Raw genomic sequence first — 21,158 nt, forward strand, 5'->3', positions numbered from 1 at the left:
TCTGTGGCATGTGCCTATTCAATACCTCTTTTGGCACTGCTTGCAGACTCTTTAGAAGATTTCTTGCTTGGTCATGTTTGTCAACAAAAGCTGATCTGGGGCTTTTTGAGTATACAGTTACAATAGCACTGGTGGCATCAAAACCAGCCCGGACTTGACGTCTTTCCGCATCACTAATTTCTGCTGTCTTTCTGCTCTCTTCTCAGGCTACGGGCACGCGGCGCCAGGGACCGATGCAGGAAAGGCCTTTTGCATGTTTTACGCCGTCCTGGGAATCCCTTTGACTCTTGTCATGTTTCAAAGCCTGGGCGAGAGGATGAACACTTTTGTCAAGTACCTTCTGAAACGCATCAAGAAGTGCTGCGGCATGCGCATCACTGATGTGTCCATGGAGAACATGGTGACGGTGGGATTTTTCTCCTGCATTGGCACGTTGTGCATCGGGGCCGCTGCATTCTCCCATTATGAGGACTGGAGCTTCTTCCAGTCTTACTATTATTGCTTCATCACATTAACAACTATTGGCTTTGGGGACTTTGTGGCCCTTCAAAAGAATCGGGCCCTCCAGAAGAAACCCCTTTATGTGGCCTTTAGCTTCATGTACATCCTGGTGGGCCTTACGGTCATTGGGGCCTTCCTCAATCTAGTGGTGCTCCGTTTCCTGACTATGAATAGTGAGGATGAGCGGCGGGATGCCGAGGAACGGGCCTCACTCGCCGGCAATCGGAACAGCATGATCATCCACATCCAAGATGAATCGCTGCACCGGGCACGGCGGCGACGGGAGCCATACCACGCAGAAGTGACTGATCTGCAGTCAGTGTGCTCCTGTATGCACTATCACTCGCATGACAGCCCTAGCCCGGGGATGGGAGGCCTGGGCTGTGCCTTTTCCCACAAGAACTCATTCAGCTCACAGCTGAACCCCAACCAGTACTTTCACTCGGTTTCCTATAGGATTGAGGAGATCTCGCCCAGCACCTTGAAAAACAGCTTCTTCCCTTCGCCCATCAGCTCGGTGTCTCCAGGCCTTCACAGCTTCACAGACAATCACCAGCTCATGAGGAGAAGGAAATCTATCTAGACCCCAACAACCACAGGACCATAAGTTTTATACACAAGGTCAAACATTTCCAATGCTGCTCCTTTACCAAATCTTATTTCAGCACTTTTTCCCTCCAGTTTGGTTGTATGAAATCGAAGTATTCTTGGGAAACTATTCAAGAACAGCAGGCGCGGACACAAGGGGATGCAAAGCATGAAGCATGGATGTCTATTTTTTCAAGAGATTGCTCCATTTAAGAACCAAACAACACAAACTGCAAGACTTTTCCTTATTACAGATTTACACTACAGAAATTGATATATTAACCTTTGGTTACATACCAAATGATGCACACTGGGGGAAATGCTATTTTTCAAAGGGAGTTGTTTCACCATAACTTGAAGCAGCATTTACCGTTATGTATGTTTCCATTGCCTCACTGCAGACAGAGAATTTAAAGTGACTTAAAGCATCAGGTATTGTTTTCTATAAGCAATCATGTATTTAAACGGATTCACGACACATCAAGCCAAAATACTGTTGCCAATATTAGCATGTGCATTAGCTGTCATTTAATAGTATGCCATGGTTTTTGTGACATTGTTTGCGTCTCTTTTCCAGAACATTTGTGTGAAAGGCATCTGTTTGTCTTTGATCAGAAAGGATCATGCTGCGGTTATTGATATTTCCTCCTGTTCTAGAAACATCAGATCTGGCCATCAAAGCTTTATTTTCACACACACACAAATCAGCCCTCAGTTCTTTTCCATTTAGACAGACTTTCCACTTTTGGGGTCTAACGTACCCAGAGTCTGATAATGATTTTTCCCTCCCGCTGACATTCATGCTAAATATGAGTTCAGTTAAAGTGCAGAGGCTTCTCTCTGCATTCATGATTTTGCGCAGATAATTAGCATTCAAATATGGTTAAAAATGTTTTTAAAGGCAGGTTTTTGTAGTAGGAGTTGCCTTAATGGATAACAATCCAGTGCAGCCACAAACTGTATAACAAATTGATGATTCAGTGCTTTGGCTTCCAGCCATTTGGAGGGCACACATAAAACTGATTCTAAAAAAATATTGCTCAATTTACTAAAGATGCAGCACAATTTCAGACTCTTAGTCTCTCATATGGCTCAATACCCGGAAACAACTGACTCTTATGTTTTCCATAATGAAACCTATCTTTCATTTGACCTCGAATGGTGACTTTTTTACAAATTCTAACGCTAAAACATAAAAATAAAAGTTACCCCTAATAACATCACTCTGACATCAGCAGGGTTGTTTTTCTATACCTCGAAAAGCTTCATGAGCACCATAAGATCATAGACTCTAAATAGAAGATGGGAAAATTCACGATGACATCACCCTTTTTTTTTAATGAGACATCAGCAATGTGCAAAGTATACCTTGCTTTATCATTTGTTTTTCTATAAATGAAACCACATTTGATAAAATAATGATCATGTTAAACTATTGAGATCCTAAGCTCAAGACAACCTTTACTGAGATCATAAATCAGCAGTAAGTTCATTTTTACGTGAACTTCACAGAGTCCTTTTTGCAACCAGAGGAGTCAGCACCCCCTGTCGATATTTGGAAGTAATGGCCAGCTTTTATTTTCAGTCTCTTAATGGCAAGTAAACTGGAGCATTATGGGAAATGTCGGTCACAACTATCAAGATGGGGATCTATGAGTTAAGCTGAGAAAAGATCATTTATAGGATGTTTGAAAATCACAAATTAAGTCAGATTAATGAAGCTGGCATTACCGTGCCGTGATGTTGATGAGTGTAAGCGGACCCAGAGGGTGGAATTTTTGATAAGTGCAATTAAATTACTCCATCTGAATTTAGAAGCAGTGTATGTTTAATTACAGACACATATGAGCATGCTCCAAAGCCCTGAATAGTACATGATGCATGCCTGTAGCAGCTAACCCTGAGCGTGCTTCTGAAACCTGCACAAATGTAACCACGTAGGACTGAGAGCCCGAGTGCAAACAGTGACGGGGAGGCATGCAGATCTGAACTGACAACTCTTGAGATCTGGATACACTTTGGAGCCATTAGGGAAACACGAGGTGATAAACACATCAACAAGGAGGGAAAAGCTGAATAGTGAGAATGAATTAATAGGAGGGGACAGCTCAAGATTGTGAATAAGGCAAGCTTGATAACACCAGGATGATCCTTTCACTCTCAGTAAAATAACAGTAGAAGAAAATGGAGAGGGAGGATTCTTTTGTTGTCGAAAGGCTGATCTGAGGAAGTGCATGAACTTCAATGTAATGAATGGGCAGATCGATTTTTTCCATTATAACTATGTTAATTACAAACAATTAAGAATGATTTACCAAATAATGAACATTACTTTTGATAAATCCCAGCAGTTATTTACCTCGCTTTATGACTTTTAATTCAAAAAAAGAAAAAAAAAGATTTACATTTTCAATGAAACCCCCTTTTTCTTGATTTCCTGTAGGTGATGAATGCAATCCAAGAAGTCCAAGCGCACAGGCCAAACAAACCGATGTACATATCAAATTCTCATTTTGAAATTTTCAGAGAAATGCAACTTAGAAACATCATCTCCCTGACGCCTGTGTCTTGCCATGAGGCTAAGAAATACTTGATTAACTCTGGATGTTCATGTTGATTACCAGCCTGTTTTTAAGGTCCAATTCACATGTGTTTAAATTTCCATCATGTAAATTAGTCAGGATTGAAAATGCATTTTAACATGCAAATGTAAATTTAAGTGTATATTCTTTGTAAAGTATGGAGCAGGATGGCGAGAATTTTTTTTTAAGTTGCACAGGCCTGGGAGCCTTTTTATTCCCATAGCAGGTTATGTCATGTAAAAATCAATGAATACTCCTGGAAACCTGGTAAAACTTCTGCACTTTAACTTTCAAGTTAAAGCGTGACCTTCAGTATTCTCTGCAGCCTTGTGTTTAACAGGCTTTTATTAATTTCCTGGGTAGCTGAGCATGCCTCACAAGGTGAATGCCATTCTGTTTGGGCAAACGGTAAAAAGCTATGGATCCTATTCAGTCGTGACAAACATAGGCATGGAGTCTAAGAGAAGCCCTAAAAGCATTGTTTCATTATTGGAACTTTACTGGCTTTTAAACATTTTGTACAGCATATTTAGATAACAATCTTTGGAATAAAAAAACAAGCCTTTTCATGGCTGAGATGCATATGTATTTTTACACATCAGCATATGTGCCTTGAAGAAACAGCAGTCAGTGTTTCTGTTAAAGTGGGCACATTTCAACAGCAGATCTGTTTGTACGTTACCAAATCTATTGTTAGACTATAGCAGTCTGGCTTCGGGCTAACAATAGAGCAGATGCGGTTACATAGAGACAGATTTCAGTCCTGATAAGTCGTATGATGATAAGGAAATCAACATCTGAACCCCACCACGCAGAGTCAGGCACTCACTCATTGACAAAGCAGACTGAATCACTTCCTAACTTTTAAAAGACACAATCATCTCATAATGGTTCAAAAGATTATTGTGGTGTATAGCAGCTTGGGTATCCTTCTCATAATGCTGGGTCGCTACTCCTCAGTAATAGTAACACTGTGCTTTCAGAGATAATTGCTGAGCTTTGCCACAACCTCCCACAATGAAGTCAGATGGTGCAAGAAACACAAGGAGTGTGATTATTTGACAGGTTTAAAGGATATAACATGGAAAGTTCAACATAACCCACAACAGGCCACAACCACAGAAAACTTATAGTATTAATTAAAAACACTACCCATAGCCAATGCTTCCCCTCAGCCTCCTAGAAGACACAACTATGCTAGCAGTTTTTAGAATCCTACGTCACCTTACTATCAAGTTGTTGCATTCACAAGATTTTCAGAAAACTTGACGTCTGACTTTTGGGGTTGAGGTCACTGAGATTCAGATTCGGCTGAGATTTTTTTTTAGTAAATACACCTATGGCATCAATTTTTACCTCATTCACAAACTTAGGTGTTCACGCCATCTGCTCGCCCACACAGCAGGGTAATGACAATACCCCAAAAGCCTTTTACGGCTAAGGGGTAAATACTGACGCAAAGCTGATACAGCCTATTTTCGAAGCTGCATCAGCTATTTTTTGTGAACTTGAAAGAATCAGCTGACATTATCAACTTAAAACCATATTTAGCTATGTTTGGTAGCATGTGGGTACTTCAATTAGCTAATGCTGCAGCCACTCAGTGGTTAGAGATGGCGACATGACAAATTGATTGTGACTGTGTGCAACCAAGTCCGCGACCACTTGAAGTGAGATGCCATCTTTAAAGCGACCCTGATGTATCAGCAATAACATGGAGCTCTTGTTCTTGTTGCTATCAGTCTGCAATTGAATGGGGTCAAGCTGGTAACTACATACCAACATCTGTTTGTGATAATATAGAAATAAACTGATAAAATGATAAATTGTCATTTTACTGCAAAATACAAAATCGCCTTGTAACTGAAAGTGGCCCCCAGGCTAACACAGGTTAGGTAACCAGCTGGTTGCTGCAACTACTTTCAATTGATTGACAAACACAATCACAGAGTAACCACGTATTTTTCCTAGTCTCAATTAGGGTGGCCTCAATGAGGCGTCACTGAGCTATAAGAGGCAAGCTAAAACACACAAACCCCGCAGTCAACGTTGAGAGTCAGGAGCGTCAGTTTTAAGCTAACAGCTACTTAATATCTTTGTACATTGCCAATGAAAAAGGATATGTTGTGAGAAAGATTCTCCAGTAAACATGTTTAACATTACAGTTGGAGTCATGTATAGATCAATAGATCTACTGATCTATACAAAAGAACAATATTTACTCTTTCCCAAGATAAATATGCAGCTCCCAAGGTTTCTTGGATGTTATCACCTTAAGAACTTTGCTTGCTGTTTGATGCTTGGCAGATAGATTTCTAGCTAAAGAGCGTTGAGACAAGAGCAGGGCCAGAAAATCAGCCATCCAAAATGCACAAACAAACTTAGCTTAGGGTGATGATGATTCATGATTCTTACTCCAAGTCCCCCGTTTTCTTTTTGTGGTTGTTGTTGTTTTCCCCCATTTTACTTAGTCATATAATCCCAATCAACCAAGGAAGCGGATGATGGAATTCCAGCTTAATGTCACAAAAATATATAAGGTCAGATAGTGAGACAGCTGTATGCATCATTGATTTTGATCTCTTTGGGGGATTTGTTGATAATATGAAACCTTAATATAGGTCAAGGTTATCTGAATGTACTTGAAGAGTACACTGAAGAGAAAACAACTGTTCTTTTTGGACTTTGTTGTTGAGACGTTTCAGTGCTTCCTCCTCTCACCTGTTACTCTGAGAATGCAGTACACCAGAATGATCGTTACCATTATCGAGATCTATCATTACCAGAACACTGATAGGGTTAACCAAATATCTACGCTCACTAAGTGATCAGTGGCATCTGCTTTGCTTCCACTTTCACAGTAAAACCTTTCCAAGCAGCATTTCTGGGGAATGTATCAGCCATAATGGATCATTTTATTTTTTTTTTATTTTTGAATGGAAGAAGCAAACAAATTAACTCATTTAATCTTCATGAGCTGCAAGTCAGATCGTTTTTCATCCCCCTCCCACACGCGTTCATATTACTCTGATTTTTCAACCACCACGTCACATGTCACGCTGATGGTCCTCGACTGAATGTTACTCTGTAACAGATGCAGACGGCACGGAGAAACAGCCGCACACGCCATTGCTCTCACCAGACAAACACGGCTGCATATTGTCTTCTGCCACGTGGGGTCATACGATACGGAGGTGATTTGATTCCCGTTGGTCATTGGCTGCTGCTTCTTTTTACGGCATCCCGTATGTGGCCATGCTTGGCTTCCAGGTGTTCCTTACTGCATGTGGCAGTATGTGCAGGCCATTTCTCTGTCAACAGTGCCATGTTTATCTACGACAGGGACAAAGAGACACAAATTGCACTACTATCTGTGTAATAATAGAAAATGTGTTCCATAACTTCTATTTGTGAAATATCCTTTGCAATAGGTTCTTCTGTAGGTCTGATGAACAAAAAAATACCATGTACCATATTCCTTACAGGAGATTATAGCCCATCTTGCTGGTAATCATGTGGTTTGAGGCCACTGACGTCCTCTGTTGCAATTTTGAAACTGATGTCTGTACAGTGCTCTCTGGTGTGGCTCTCTTTTCAACATTTAGAGAAGAGATTGTTGAGATTTGTTCAGAGTGCAATGAACATTTTACATAACATTTTACATTTGTATGTTTTCTTTTTTCTTTCTTTCCTTTTTTTTTGGTGAGTGTGTGTGCATGATTTGGTGTGGGTGACTCACTGGGTTTGAACAGCCTGGGTGAAGCCATAACACACTTGAATAAAAATGATGAGCCTCCTTCTGAAAGCCTCTGTCTTCTTGTAAGTGCTTAACATCTCCAACTTTGAAGTCATTTTACCAAAATCCAAGAAGAGTTTTTCATTTCGAGAACAAAATCCAGTCCGGGGAGTTTCATTGTTACATATTCATTAAACAGCTGCAGGCAAGTTTATCAAACTCATTTGTGATCAGTTTTTCTCAAAATTTATAACATGTTGTTGATTTATCTTTTAAGAGAAAGTTTAGAGAAGGTTCTAAGCCAGAAGCAACCAAAGTATTTGGTTAAAAAAAATTAAGAATTAAAACTATGAAGAGAGAGGTCTTAAGTACTTGGGTGGTCAGGCAAGGATCAGAGCAAATCTCAGCTGCAGGAGAAAATAAATGATAATTGTATGCAAACCAAATCACCATGCCCGTGCTTAAAATATTTAAGTTTTACTTTATTTCCGTAAGTGTCCATGTTAAAGGGATTATATTAACCTATTGAGAAATATGCTCATTCAGTTTCTTCCTGATGAGATTATTGATATCACTTCCAGGACTGCTTAAAGCTGAATAATAGCTTAATTTATTATAAAAACTAAAACCATGGGGAAAAACTAGCCGTCCAAATTTGTGCATTTTAGAAAACAAATGAGTAGAAACAAAGATACTTAGCAAGAATATTTAAGGTTATGTGCTTTTTTATTGAGATTTAGAGGTGTTCCAAGGTCAGCTTTGCATAGAGCCTAACTGGCTATTTGACATTGTTTCCAGTTCCTATGACAAGAAAGCAAAAAAGGACACTGCAATGAAAAGATGATGGTAATTTCCATTCTTCAGTTATTCATGTTTGGTGGTATGGTTTTGCTTTAGGTTAGACACATGTGAGGGACCAAGCAGCAAAAGCATAGAAGACACAGGAAACATGTCTTCAGAAATGGGCTTTTAAAATTTTTTTTAACCCCCACAATAAGTTCAGAAAGACAAAGTTCAAAATATAATTAGTAGACCCATAAGAGAGGTCAACTAAATATAACTCTAATAAAAAAGTAACTTCCAGAATCTTAAACAAACAAAGTAGACACAACTTAACTGGCAACCTAGCCTAAACACAAAGACACAGGAGGGTCACCTTTGTAGTGGTTTGGCCAAACCATTTACACACAATAGGGGGAAACAAAAACAAACACCAATCCTAACTAAGCACAAAATAACATAACTATTCTAAAAAACCCCTGTTTCTAACAAGCACTTGGTTGGTCCGAAACAAACCAGGATAATATAACAGAAACATTTGGTTCTATGTGATTACTGGCTAGTTTCTGTTGGCAGCCTAGATGCTGCATCCTGGACCAGTTGACAACCAAGAGAGGACTGAGAAATACAAAAGACAAGTATGTGTCTTGTCAAGACGGGAGAAAATTGAAGTGCGCACTCAAATTTCCAGTTTCAAAATTCAGACAGCAGTCAAAAATAACACCAAGATTCTTTATAGAGAACAAAAGCCTCAGTTTTATCAGAGTTGAGTTCGAGGAAATTTAAACACTTCCAATTAGTGATAGCATAAAAACATGAGCTGAGGTAGGAGAAGCTGTTGAGATGGTAGGAAATGGTAGGAAATTCCTTTAAAACTGTAAAGTATATCACCCAAAGACAACACATATATAGGAAACAGAATGGTGTCCAAGGACTGAGCCTTGAGGGACTCCACAAAGGAGAAGTCACATTTGTTTAAATATAAATTCTGAACTGTCTGTTAGATAAGTACGATGAAAACTATTTAAGAGCCAGAGACGCCTGGGACTTAACCTTTTAGTAAGTTTAGTCCTCTGCACATGACACAGTAATAAGGTACAGCTTGTAAGCATTCAATTTTATGTTATGAAGGATTTCTGGTAGTCGCCACCTTCTTCTCTGTGAGTGGCTCATGTGGTGCAGCTGGATGTTTAGTAGGTGGGAGAATGAACAAACATCCCTTTTTATCCTCTTCCCACACCGTAGTAATTATACTGTCAGCCCTGAACGTCAGGCAACACAGAGGGCGACACAATAAGAACAGTGGCAGAGGGGCGTTGAGGCCTTCTCTTGGCGGTAAGCCTGTAATTTTGCATCTCAAATAATCATGTAAGCAGAGCCAAGTTGTTCTGCAGTGGTACCAACTCCACCACACCAATAATATGATGCAATAAGCAGGTGCTGACATTTCGTTTTTAGGGGAGGGATGCAAGAGAACAAGACAATGGAGAACAGGAGATTTTAAAAAAAAAAAAAGATGATTGAGTCTGTCTGTACATTTGATGGTTCAACTAATCTCACACAAGTCTCATCCATTTAGGAAAAGTCTGCTTCTAAATACAGTGAATGAGGCTGATGTCGGAGCAATAGAGCTAAAATTTAAACCAAGCTGCAAAAGGAGGGTGATTACGATCTGCAAATATTCCTGCAGGCAGCACACAGCACATCATTGTCTTGTCTTGATTGTCTCAAGATATTTAGACTGAAAAAGAGAAGAATTACGTGTGAAGTGAAGAGAAATGGGATTAAAGTGTAATTCCAGTGAAGATTGATAATATAGCAGACATGTCTACACAGCACCTTCAGCGCCCCTTTTTTAAGGTAATGCAAAGGTTACAAATCATGCAGTAAATTTCATTTTCTTTTACATTTCCTTTTGTTTTTTGTAATCAGTGAAGTTAAATTGATATTTTTTTTGTGGGCGGGCTTTATTTAAAGTATTACACTGGATTTTAAACCACATACATTTACGCGATAGAATTAAACACATGACAACACCCACTCATTTTAATTCTGAATTTTGAAGCCTCAACGTTAGCATTTTGACCTCCCCACATGTTGCTTTAGTGGAGTAAATGGGACAAATAATGGGACAAGGGGCTGGATTAGTATGTTAAATTGGGAGACAGCTAGCAGGCTTGATTAGCTAGCTATATCCATAAACTGTAGAGCGATTATTACACAGACACAAACTGCTTATTAGAGATGAGTTACAGATTAACACAATACCAGACTTTCACTCAGCAAAACTGAAACTAAAACTTGTTGGACAGTCTACAAGGGATTGCCACAGTGGGTCGCTCCACATGTTGGATTTAGGAGAATTTTACAAAGGATGCTTTTCCTGATCATTTCATTAAGAAGGGCTACAAAAATAAAGGTTGCTCGGTCCATTTCAGTGACTCTCTGGAGTGAAGTGGAGGCAGCCTGAAGTTAACATCAGAGGAATTTCAGCTTTGGCCACATATCCACACCACAGCCAGCTGAATTCAGTTAACAAAAACATCTGTTCTTTGCCCACCTTATTTTTAATCCCACAATGTGTTGTGTGAACTGCAGATGATGTAATAGTATCACCAAAAGGAACCGTCTTACATTGGTAAGTAAATGTGTGACTCTTCAAACCAGATGATCTGTCATACGTTCAGTCTGATATATATATCACCAAATAGCTTTATATGAATATAAAGCTGTTTGCGCCGCAGCATTATTAGTTTCTTATAACGACATAGGGGTAAGGTCAAAAGTCTGGAGAATTTTTTTTATGAAAATCTATTAATTGGGTGAGTTGCAAAGTGAATTGGAGCTATGATCACATCAGATAAATGTCCTAAGAAACTGACGAGGTTAGAAATAAGCATTTAAAAGTTTGCCTTCTTCAGAGGATCTCCTTGCAGACTTTTAGCACTCTAGTTGTCAATGCAATACGTCCCTTTTCACTGTTGACAATGAGACTGTGGCTTCATGGATACGTTGCTACATGTTAATGATGTTGCCAGTTGAGAACCTGTAAGGGATTCATGCTTAGTTCTGTCTCCTACTTCTCTTTCTGCATTGGTTAAAGGCATTTAGCTTCTAAGAAGGGACTAGTATAAAGTAATATCATACAATTTTTATGTTTTAGGTCATGTCCGCTGAGTTATATCCTTTGTTTCTTTTAAACAAATGAAGATGACTCTGTTTTTGTAATTGCTCACGCTCCGGACATTCAGCTAGCCTGACGACTTCTTTAATCAGCAGAACAGTTCTCAGCTGTGCTAACATAATTGTAAAAGGGTTTTTCTAATGATCGATCAGCCTTTTACCCTGATAAACTTGCATTAGGTAACACAATGTTCCACTGGATTTTCAGCAACCAAAAACTCCATGGCTGCTGTACATTTGTGCCAATATTCCATTAAAAATGATCAATGATTAAAGGAGACTGAATGCATCTGCATGTAAAAACATGAAAACATTAAAAGCAAGATCATTTCTTAGTGACCCCAAACAGTTTGTGACAGTGCATATGAGATGAAAACAAAATGAAATTAATAATTCAAGCAGAATCACCATTCAGGTGCTCAGTTTTTAGGAAACTTGGACAGACGTTTTTACATTTCAGAGAGGTTCTGTGAATTTAGCCTGCGTCAGTGTCACCTTTATCTTCATGTAACGCGAGGCTGTGTGATGTTCAGCTCAATCGGTTACGAATTGTCACAGAACTCCCTGTTTGCTCCAGCTGTATGTATGCGGCATAATATTGTGAGTATTCAGAGATTTTCCAGATAGTAATGTGTTAAGTGTTGGAATCTTAAAATGCAAAGCAGCTCTTTTATAATGTGTGCAAATGGAAACTTACTGTTATTTAGGAGGAAAACATGGTTTGTTTTATGATTATATTAATATTTGATAAGTTAGAATCAAATTTCTGCAGGTCTCTTGCAGCTCACAGCTGGCCCTGTTATGTATGCAACAGTGAGGTCACAGTACTCTTCAAAGGTTGTCTCTGGCACCATCTGGTGGTCAGTGAAAAATGAAAATAACTGCTACTTTTCAGTCATAATTTGAGCAGAAAGGTGCTACTCATTTTTTATTAGTGTAAAATCCTGCTGGGGGGAATGAAAACAAACAAGAAGAACTCAGAGTGAGTGTGGACACTGGCTGCTAAGCTGGAGATCAGCAGAGATCACTGTGCCTTATTGTGACCCTAATCTGTATAATGACATTAAGGCTGCTAAAATCCATTGCAACTATAGTGGCACTGCCTTCACCCGGGTGGCACGGTCCAACGGAGCAGGGACAACAAGAACGCTCCTCTCTGCGAGATATGATTCAACAAAAGTTCAAGCAAGAGATGTTTGCTAAACCTGTGAGTATCCTTACACTGATTCTCATCAGTGACTTGTTATCTATGAGAAAGTCAACGTGCATGTGCAGATGTAGTCATGTTTTACAGTTATGTCTTAGATCACCTTCTAATAATGCATAAATAATAAGCAATGGCTTTACAGTAACTGTCCAGATGAAACAACGAAAAAAAACTTCCAAAAAACCAAAAGTTTATTTATTCAAATTATGTGATCGGCAAAAACTGAAAGTAGACCAATCAACTAAGTTTCATTTGATCAGATTTCATTAAATTGAACATTTTACATGGAAAAATTATATGTCATTGAATTAGTTAAAGTAAGCCTTTTTGTTTCTTTTGAGTGTAGTTGGTCGAGCAGGCACTATTTCCAGTATAATCTGTTGCTTCTCATTCTATGTTTCTTTAATTCATTAATAATTAAAAAAAAAATCCCAAGCTAAGACATGTGAACTGTACTAGCTTATTTATTTCTGGTGTGCAGTAATAACCCAGCAGCATAAGCGTGTGATGTGAGTGTAATAAACTTTTAAAAAGCCTTAGGAATGAGGAACTTTTGAAGTTAAGAGTGAAAACAGAAAATATTTATCTTACTGGATGTGTTGAGAGACAGTTTTGTCTGTTGCATTTATTTAATTTAGTTATATGTGCAGATATGATCAAAGTAAAGTCATCAACAGTTCTTCTGTCATATAAAGAGCAATTTTCCCTTCATGTGCTAAAAAAATATTTTAATAAGATTCACTGTACACAGTAAAACTGTATATAAAAAACTGTATAGATCTAAAGACGGAATCATTCCGTGTATCACAAACTTCCTGATTTTCCATCTGAATATTCATCTCACGGCCTTTTGTTGTTCTCCCAGCCTTCAGGCTTGTGGCCACTGTTCTAAAGGACACTGTGCAGCATTTGAAAAACAAATATGTTAACATTTCATTACATTTCCATGCTGATCACAGTGACAGCACCATTAAGTGTATTTATGACCACAGCCAATGCTCACTGCAAAGTAGGGATCTGTATTGATGACTTTCTAAATTTAAAACAGCCAATGCTGTAAGTAAGCAAATAGTTCCTCAGTTTATTATAGATGTTCAAGTTGGCAGTTGTAAATATTAATCAGTCGTTAATAAATAGATCCGAATCCAGGTGTTCAGTTATTTTCCAGAATGGCTTGAGCCTAACAGTTCCTCGAAACAGCCATCCTAATGAGCTTTTAAGAGCTACAGAGATACCTGGCTCTCCCAGTTACTGCCCATATTAACATTAATGAGCATCCTAACATCCACCGAGACATCAGAGACCCGGTTGGAGTTAGAACATGTTTCAGCCACATACCAAACAAGCATATTTTGTGATTTTCTTCTTAGAAAACAGCTGAAAATTCAGTTTAAAGAAGGGTATGGGTTAGCCTAACTGCGGAAATGATTTATCATCCTTAGAGTAACGCAACTGCCATCAAACGTCTTCTTAAAAAGTTGTTTTTCAAAATTCTAACTGGTAGAAGTCACATTATTTTTTATTGTATGATTCATCTGAGTCAATAACGTGTCTTTTGTTCATGGTGTTTTGCAGCAAGAAGAAATGTTGACTATTCAAGCTAAAAATACCACGTTGCATCAGAATGGTCAAAACTTGAGACCAGCTGCTAAAAAGGGCCGCAACTCCAAGACACCGGGCCATGAAAGGGAGGCAGCGGGTCACCTTGTGACCTCCTTGCCTACCGAGGAAGGCTTGCCACAGCTGGACTTGTTAGCTCTCAAGTCTCCGAAGCCTGACGTAGAAAACCAGACTGAGATTCAAGCCCTCAGACGACCCCTGAAACTTGCCCCGCTGGAGCTGCCAGAGAAGGTGAAGGAGGCTCAGAAGGAAAAGCTTAAGTTTATCCACCAAGAACCCAACCCAGCCTCTTGTAAGCTGGATGGGACCCATACGAGGAAGGCAAAATCATGCATGAGGCAAAGACTGGTAAAAGCAGAGGCATTTCCTTCTGCTTCCATTGCACCAGTCAAAGCCCAGCAGCAAAATCAATCAGCAAGGCCACAGCTGACGCGTGCCAAACCCATAGAGCAGGATGGACACAAGCATCTGGAGGATGTGGTGTGTCGAGGTACCCCAGCTCCTCTGTGCAGCAAACCTAACCCTCCCTCATTTTTCCCTCAAATTAAAGCTCAGGCTGCATGTGGCAGAGAGGCGGCGTGCCACATCCCTGGCAACTTCCAGGAGGAGACAGGTTGGAGGCGGCTAAGGCTGCCTAGAGCACAATGCCTAGAAGAGGATCAGTGCAATTCAAACACGTCAACACTAGGATTATCAGCAGATGAGCGCAAGCTGGTCCAAGGTGTCCAAGGCAAAGGGCAGCGGGGAGAGAGGCTTCTTCGAGGACAGCCACATGTTGGGAAAGGCATCAAACAGCCGCCTGCACCTGCAGCCTCCTGGGAGAATGGAAGTGCCAGGAAGAGCCACGAGGAGGATGGCAGTAAGCAAGCTGCACTCTGAACCGACAGTCAGCTGAAGGTGGAAGCAGAGAACAGGAACTTGATAGTCTGAAGCCAAGTGCTGCTAACTGCAGATTAATGAGGAAAAAAGCCTTGATCGCAAAGCATAACAATGCAGTCCCTCTGGAATGTCTCTAATAAAATAGGATGATCTCATCATAAAGCACACACATGCAGAGGACTGGTATAGACTGGAATGTACTCCAACTGGAAACCTGATTTCTAGTATTTTAAGCAGGAATGTACAACATAATGATTACTCTTCGGCAGTGCTTATTTATTTATTTTTTATTAACTCAAATGTCTCCAGTGTGAAAATAGCTCCTTATGAAATCTCGGGGGTGTATTGTACATGCTGTTGGCACAAAGACCCGGATCAAGATTTTTTTGTGGCCCAAAAACAGAAAATGCAATGAAAAAAACCTGGTTTATGATCAGATGTGTAGATAGGTCGGGAGCGCATTTGTTTTGTTAAATTATCATTCTTTCTGATTTGTTAAAGCAATTCTGCTTTTCTAAGCAGAATTAATTCGACCTATAGGCAGCTACAGGAGTTTCTGAATGCCAGCTGAGTTTTTTGTTGTTGTTTGATCACACTCCTCCACCCTGGAAGTGCTTTAATGTGGCTTTTGGAAACGAGCCAGGCAGGTAACATTAGAGATGTAACTCACCCCAAAGTATGAACCCGTGAGCTCACTGTCATTACTGCCATTATATACTGTCTGCTTTATTCATTAAATTATCTTTGGTAACTAAGTGCTATGTTTGCTCTAGAAATAAAAAGGAGACTGTGGATCCAAAACTTCTTTCCACTGCCCCCAAGTGGTCAGAAACAGCAGTTACTGAAAGATTTACTGCAGTGAAAATCTGCTGCTTGGAGTCAGCGTCTTATAAACACCAAAGGAAAAGCTTCAAAAGCTTTTTCAGGGTTATAGTCTATGCCAACTGTGACCTCTGGCCAGGAATAAACAATAAAAGCCACTAAACAAGAAAAGTAAAACTTTTCAAGCCAAACCTGCAACAAAATCAATGATATAACTGTTTGCAGTGTTTTTCCACTCATTAAAAATCTGCATATGCAGTGCTGTCTCTTGTGGACCCCACTAATAAGAAAAAACAAAGCACAAACAACATGTTTGTATATTAAGAAGTTAACCTCTCTAGTAAAGAACCTTCTACACATCACATCAGACTTTCTAGTAAAAGTCCTTGTTTCAGTGCGATCTTCAGTATGTTTTGGTTTCTTTCACTTCCGCAGCTATTACATTTTATTGCTATTTCTCTTGTTTTATTGAACATCCATTGTGTTCTGTTTGTCTTTGCACCATTTTTCTATTTGCCAGTTTTTCTTAAGCTGCAGTGTGTTTGACCTCTGAGGGCAGTCTAAGTACAACACTACACAAGTCAACAATGACAAGAACTAATTTCACAGACTCTACTGAAGGGCGGCCCTCAAGAGTGATACCCTGGAACAGTAAGAAGTTTTATGGTACAGAAAGTAGCTGTCTTTGTCATTCAGGTTCAGTGGCAGATGCCATTGAGGTGTTTTGAAACCAGTGTGGCTCACAGACGGACTGAAAACGACTCTCAGCTCTCTGAAACTGTGACCCCTGTAAACACTGCTAGTGATTTTATAGCCCTAGTTGCGGGTTTCAGGTCATACTGATTAAATAATTAATTTCTGAAAGGGAGATTTGTCTCCAAAGCGCTTGCTGATGGGGCATCATGGAGATTATTCTGGTTTTCTCTGTTTTCTTTGTAATATTGTAGGATCTTTATCTTACAATGTAAAGCACACTGAGGCAACTGTTGTTGTGATTTGGTGCTAAATAAATAAAATTTAATTGAACTGAATTGAATTATCCCCAGTATGCTAATCACAAGTTGTTAGCTGGAGAGCGTTCAGGTTCACAATCTGATTCAACATTTGTTTGGATTGTAAAACATGATCCATCTTTTATACTGTCTTTGGTCTGTATATAGTCTTGTCTGTGGGAAAAAGCAGGCAGGGACCAGAAAACTGGAATAAACATAAGGACAAAACACATGATTTGTTCCTTCATACTTTTGAGTTCTTTTCCACCAATCATCTGACTAAAAACTCAGTTATTCAAGGACTGAGATGCTCTCTGTTCTGTCATCAAAAAATGTCTCTGAACAAGTCTCGACATCATGGAGGAGATTGCCATCTTTGAGAATGGACAGAGACGAGTCTGCACCAGGAAAAGTTCGGGCAAAAAGATGCTTTTCAAGGGAGTCATGAGAAATATACAGAGAGCTCATGTGAACCTCCTAGCTTCAAAAGATGAGGAGCTGAAGTCGAAGAGAGCCTGGGATATTCTATAAGTGAATCTAAACTGGAATGTGGGTAATTCAACAGAAAACATGCATAAAGTGCCGGAGAACTCCAATACTTTTATGATGACAGTAGGACAGCTGTGAGCTCTCACAGACAGGAAGATGTCACAAATCTGTGAATCATTGGAATTGGCCTGACATGTAACAGTGGTTACTGATGTCTACCTGATCTGGTCGACATAATTTCAGCACAACAGGTCTCCTCTCAAATGTACGGAAGACGATTAGGGCCACCAGAAGAAAAAGTGGGCACGTCTTTTTTTTCTTTTCCAGAATTCTGAGAAAAAAATCAGAATTCTGAGATTAAAGTCATAATAATAAATCCTGCCAGTTATTTTGAATCTTTTACCTAAATAAATAAGGAAAGAGCCATAACTTTATTTTCACTTCTCACTGGAAAACATGAGTGTGAATGGTTGTATATTTCTGTGTCTTAGCACTGCAATAGGATGGCAGCTTGTTCAGGGTGTGGCCTTTTTCAGGACTTATAGATGCTCACTGGAACATGAAAACTGCTTGTATGGAATCACTAGTCAAATATTAAAAGAATTCAATGTCATACTAAATTGTGTGACGATAGTTTTGCGATGTTGTGATGTGATGTTGAAGAACTCTTAAGTACCGTACATGCTACTCTTAAGTAATGTGGCATAAACCAAGCTATGTTGTTCAGGTCAGCTGGTTTCTCACAGAAAAGACTCAAAACTTTTCTTTTTCCAAATAATTACACACATTTACAATAATTTGATTACACAGCAGTGGAGAGTAGACTTTATCAAAATGGTAAATGGCCTGTATTTGTATAGCGCTTTTCTAGTCCGTAAGGACCCCAAAGCGCTTTACACAACCTGTCATAATGCATTGAGTTTTTCCTTTCCAGTCACCTTTCTCACTCACTATGTGTTAACAGACCTCTCTGCATTGAATCATATCTGCTATTGACCTCTGTCTCTCTTCCACAGCATGTCTTTTATCCTGTCTTCCTTCTCTCACCCCAACCAGTCGCAGCAGATGGCCCCGCCCCTCCCTGAGCCTGGTTCTGCCGGAGGTTTCTTCCTGTTAAAAGGGAGTTTTTCCTTCCCACTGTCGCCAAAGTGCTTGCTCATAGGGGGTCATATGATTGTTGGGTTTTTCTCTGTATCTATGAAGCGCCTTGAGGCGACTTTTGTTGTGATTTGGCGCTATATAAATAAAATTGAATTGAATAGGCCAAATGAACATGATACTTTCACTAAGATAAAATGGTAAAATATGTGAGAAATTCATTCTTAAAGATTGTCTGCTCGACCACTAACTCTCAGACAAAAACTGGAAGCACATTGTGAGAGTAAGCCTGTATCAGTAAGCCTGGCTGTCGGTTGCATGACAGATGGCTTTCTCCAACACTACATGATGCCTTCAGCCTCTCACTCACCAAACATGCTGGTCAACTCTTTAGCCCTCTCACACAAGGCGACAGACGGTTTCTCAGACTGACACCATCACTCATCGTGTGCATCTGCCCTGAATCGTCAGCCTACTTCATCCACTTCACACTGAGCCTATACATAGCCCGGCCTGTGCTCACTTGCCTCAGCTACAAAGACACTGTAAATAGGGCTCAGTGGAATGGCTAATGTTGTTGTCCATGACATTCAAATACTGACTTTGGAGCATTAAGGTGCCTTGACTGCGCCGCACAAGATTTGGCTGTATTCTAAGGTGGCGTAAAAGCATGTGGAGACAACTGCACGAAACATGACGTGTGGCATGACCACAGTGTTGTGTGGTCACTGTCGAGGAGCATGACCACGCATGATAAAGACATCACTGTACAGAGAAATGTGAATCACAGCAGTCTTCTACTACTGTAAATCAAAGCCTTTCTAAAACTTCAGAATAGTTGATGTGATTTCATATTAAAAAAAAAAAACGAGAAGGAAACTTTTTATGTGTTTAAAGGCTCATGGCCCAGCAGCAATAACTCTACAAGTGCCTGGAGCCCACACTGAATCACCGGTTTGTCAAATCAGAGCACAGGCACAGTTATCTATCAAATGGGATTGGATGGTTGGTAAAAAAAATGTGTTTGGTCCAAGTGGCAGCCTCTAGGGCTGAAAAAATGAAACCAATGATAAATGAAAAAAACAAAACAACAAAAAAACAAAACTGTAGTTCTTTCATAGTCCTCTCGAGGCAGGCTCCAAAAGTGAGTCAATCCCTTCAAATGGCCATGTCAGCATGTCCAACTTAAGGAGTTTTCTGCTTCATAACAAGTGTACTGAGTGATTTTGTTGTTGTAATTCTTCCATTCCTATACTGGTGAGACTTAAAGTCATGGTAGTAGTGGTGGACATTTTGATTGACAGGTATGCCAACAGAGAGAGGTAAGTGGACTGGTTCTTATATAGTACTCTATTTGAGCAGTGAAATCACTTTATTCAACATGCCTCTTTCACAGATGCACTTTTCCTAATGAATGCATCAGGAGCAATTCGGTATCTTGTCCGATGATACATTATCATGCAAACTAGAGCAGCCAGAGATCGAACCATCAACCTTCTCATTTGTACATGATCTGGTGACTTTTGGGAGCTTTGGGTGGTTGGAGACGAGTTCTGGATGCTGTACTGCCCGGGCCACTTCCGGCTGTTTGATTGTCGCTAAGTGGCTCGTATAAGACTGATAAGAAATGACGAGTTAAATAGTTATTGAGCGCTTAACACATTCATTAGACTGACCTAAATGAACAAAACTGGTAACTACCAAAAACATTTTTTATGTTTCTGTAAAGGTTAATCCAACACTACATGTAAAAACTCTTTAATCAAAAGGAATTTAATAAAGCTAAAATAGAAATATTGCTGATATCTACATTTTCAAATGTATCATTTGAACAGAAAGAAACAGATCTTTTAAAATTATATACTAGTTCCATATGTTACAAAGTTACTTTTAGTGGTTGTATGCTGTGCTCAATTAATTTGAGGCTTCTCAGAGAAGTGTACTAGTGCTGGCTCAAATTTGGGTGTACAAACTTCAACTTATGTGATTGGCCTGATAAATAGCAGTATAATGTTCAGTTTTAAAGAAGTCTCGACAGATTTCTGAAAATCTTTGTGTTTTCTTGTTTTTATGTCAAGTGGTTTAATACATTTGTTAATGTATTGTAATGTACAACTTTGACTGAGGTGAAATTTTAAAAGACAGTATAGCAAATGCTGGATCTGCCTTCCATTCTGTATCTGAAAGCTCTTTGCCTTTCTTCACACACAACTCACAGATTTCTGTTGTCAGGTCCATAACCTTTCTAAAACTTTGCAATGTGCTCTCCACAAATTAAGCACATGGCTTTACCTCTGACTTCAGTGAAGTGACTTAAATGTTTTGTGAGAAGAAAGGCAAAGAGCTTTCAGATACAGAATGGAAGGCAGACCTTGCTGTTGCTGTACTGTCTTTTGAATTTTCACCTCAATCATTGACGTTAATCCATTTGTTCAAGCACAGATTAACCTTTTCTCACTAAAGAAGGAACAAGAACTAAAGATGAAGTAACTTCAAGTGAAAATGCAATACCAAGTTGAATAAAGTTGAAAGTCTTTGAAAGTTTGTGAAAGCATACACATTTTATTCAGAACTGCTTTTGCGAATGTTGCTGTAATATGATAGAATGTTGGCATTTTTACCACAAATATTTTGTCTTCTCATTCCTTAATTGCAACATCTACTCTTACCAGTAACAGTTT

The 21,158-nt window shown here is 39.5% G+C and overlaps 2 protein-coding genes across 2 annotated transcripts in view; both read left to right on the forward strand.

Moving 5' to 3' along the window:
- Window positions 1-7,476, forward strand: part of kcnk9 (potassium channel, subfamily K, member 9) — a 51,025-nt gene extending 43,549 nt beyond the window's left edge. The window contains exon 2 of the mRNA XM_085262673.1: window positions 207-7,476. Coding sequence (XP_085118799.1) covers window positions 207-1,084 — 878 coding nt within the window. The 3' untranslated portion in view covers window positions 1,085-7,476. The remainder of the gene's footprint in view (window positions 1-206) is intronic.
- A 4,970-nt stretch (window positions 7,477-12,446) lies between these two features.
- LOC146549688 (uncharacterized) lies at window positions 12,447-15,219 on the forward strand. Its single transcript, XM_085263146.1, has 2 exons — window positions 12,447-12,577; window positions 14,153-15,219. Exons 1-2 carry the CDS (start codon window positions 12,536-12,538, stop codon window positions 15,074-15,076), a joined length of 966 nt encoding a protein of 321 aa, XP_085119272.1. The 5' UTR covers window positions 12,447-12,535; the 3' UTR covers window positions 15,077-15,219.
- Window positions 15,220-21,158: the final 5,939 nt, after the last annotated feature.

Source organism: Mchenga conophoros, linkage group LG22 (assembly GCF_057382185.1).
Source record: "Mchenga conophoros isolate Kocher_MC1m ecotype Shallow Benthic linkage group LG22, M_conophoros_male_GT1.1, whole genome shotgun sequence".
Classification (NCBI taxonomy): Eukaryota; Metazoa; Chordata; class Actinopteri; order Cichliformes; family Cichlidae; genus Mchenga; species Mchenga conophoros.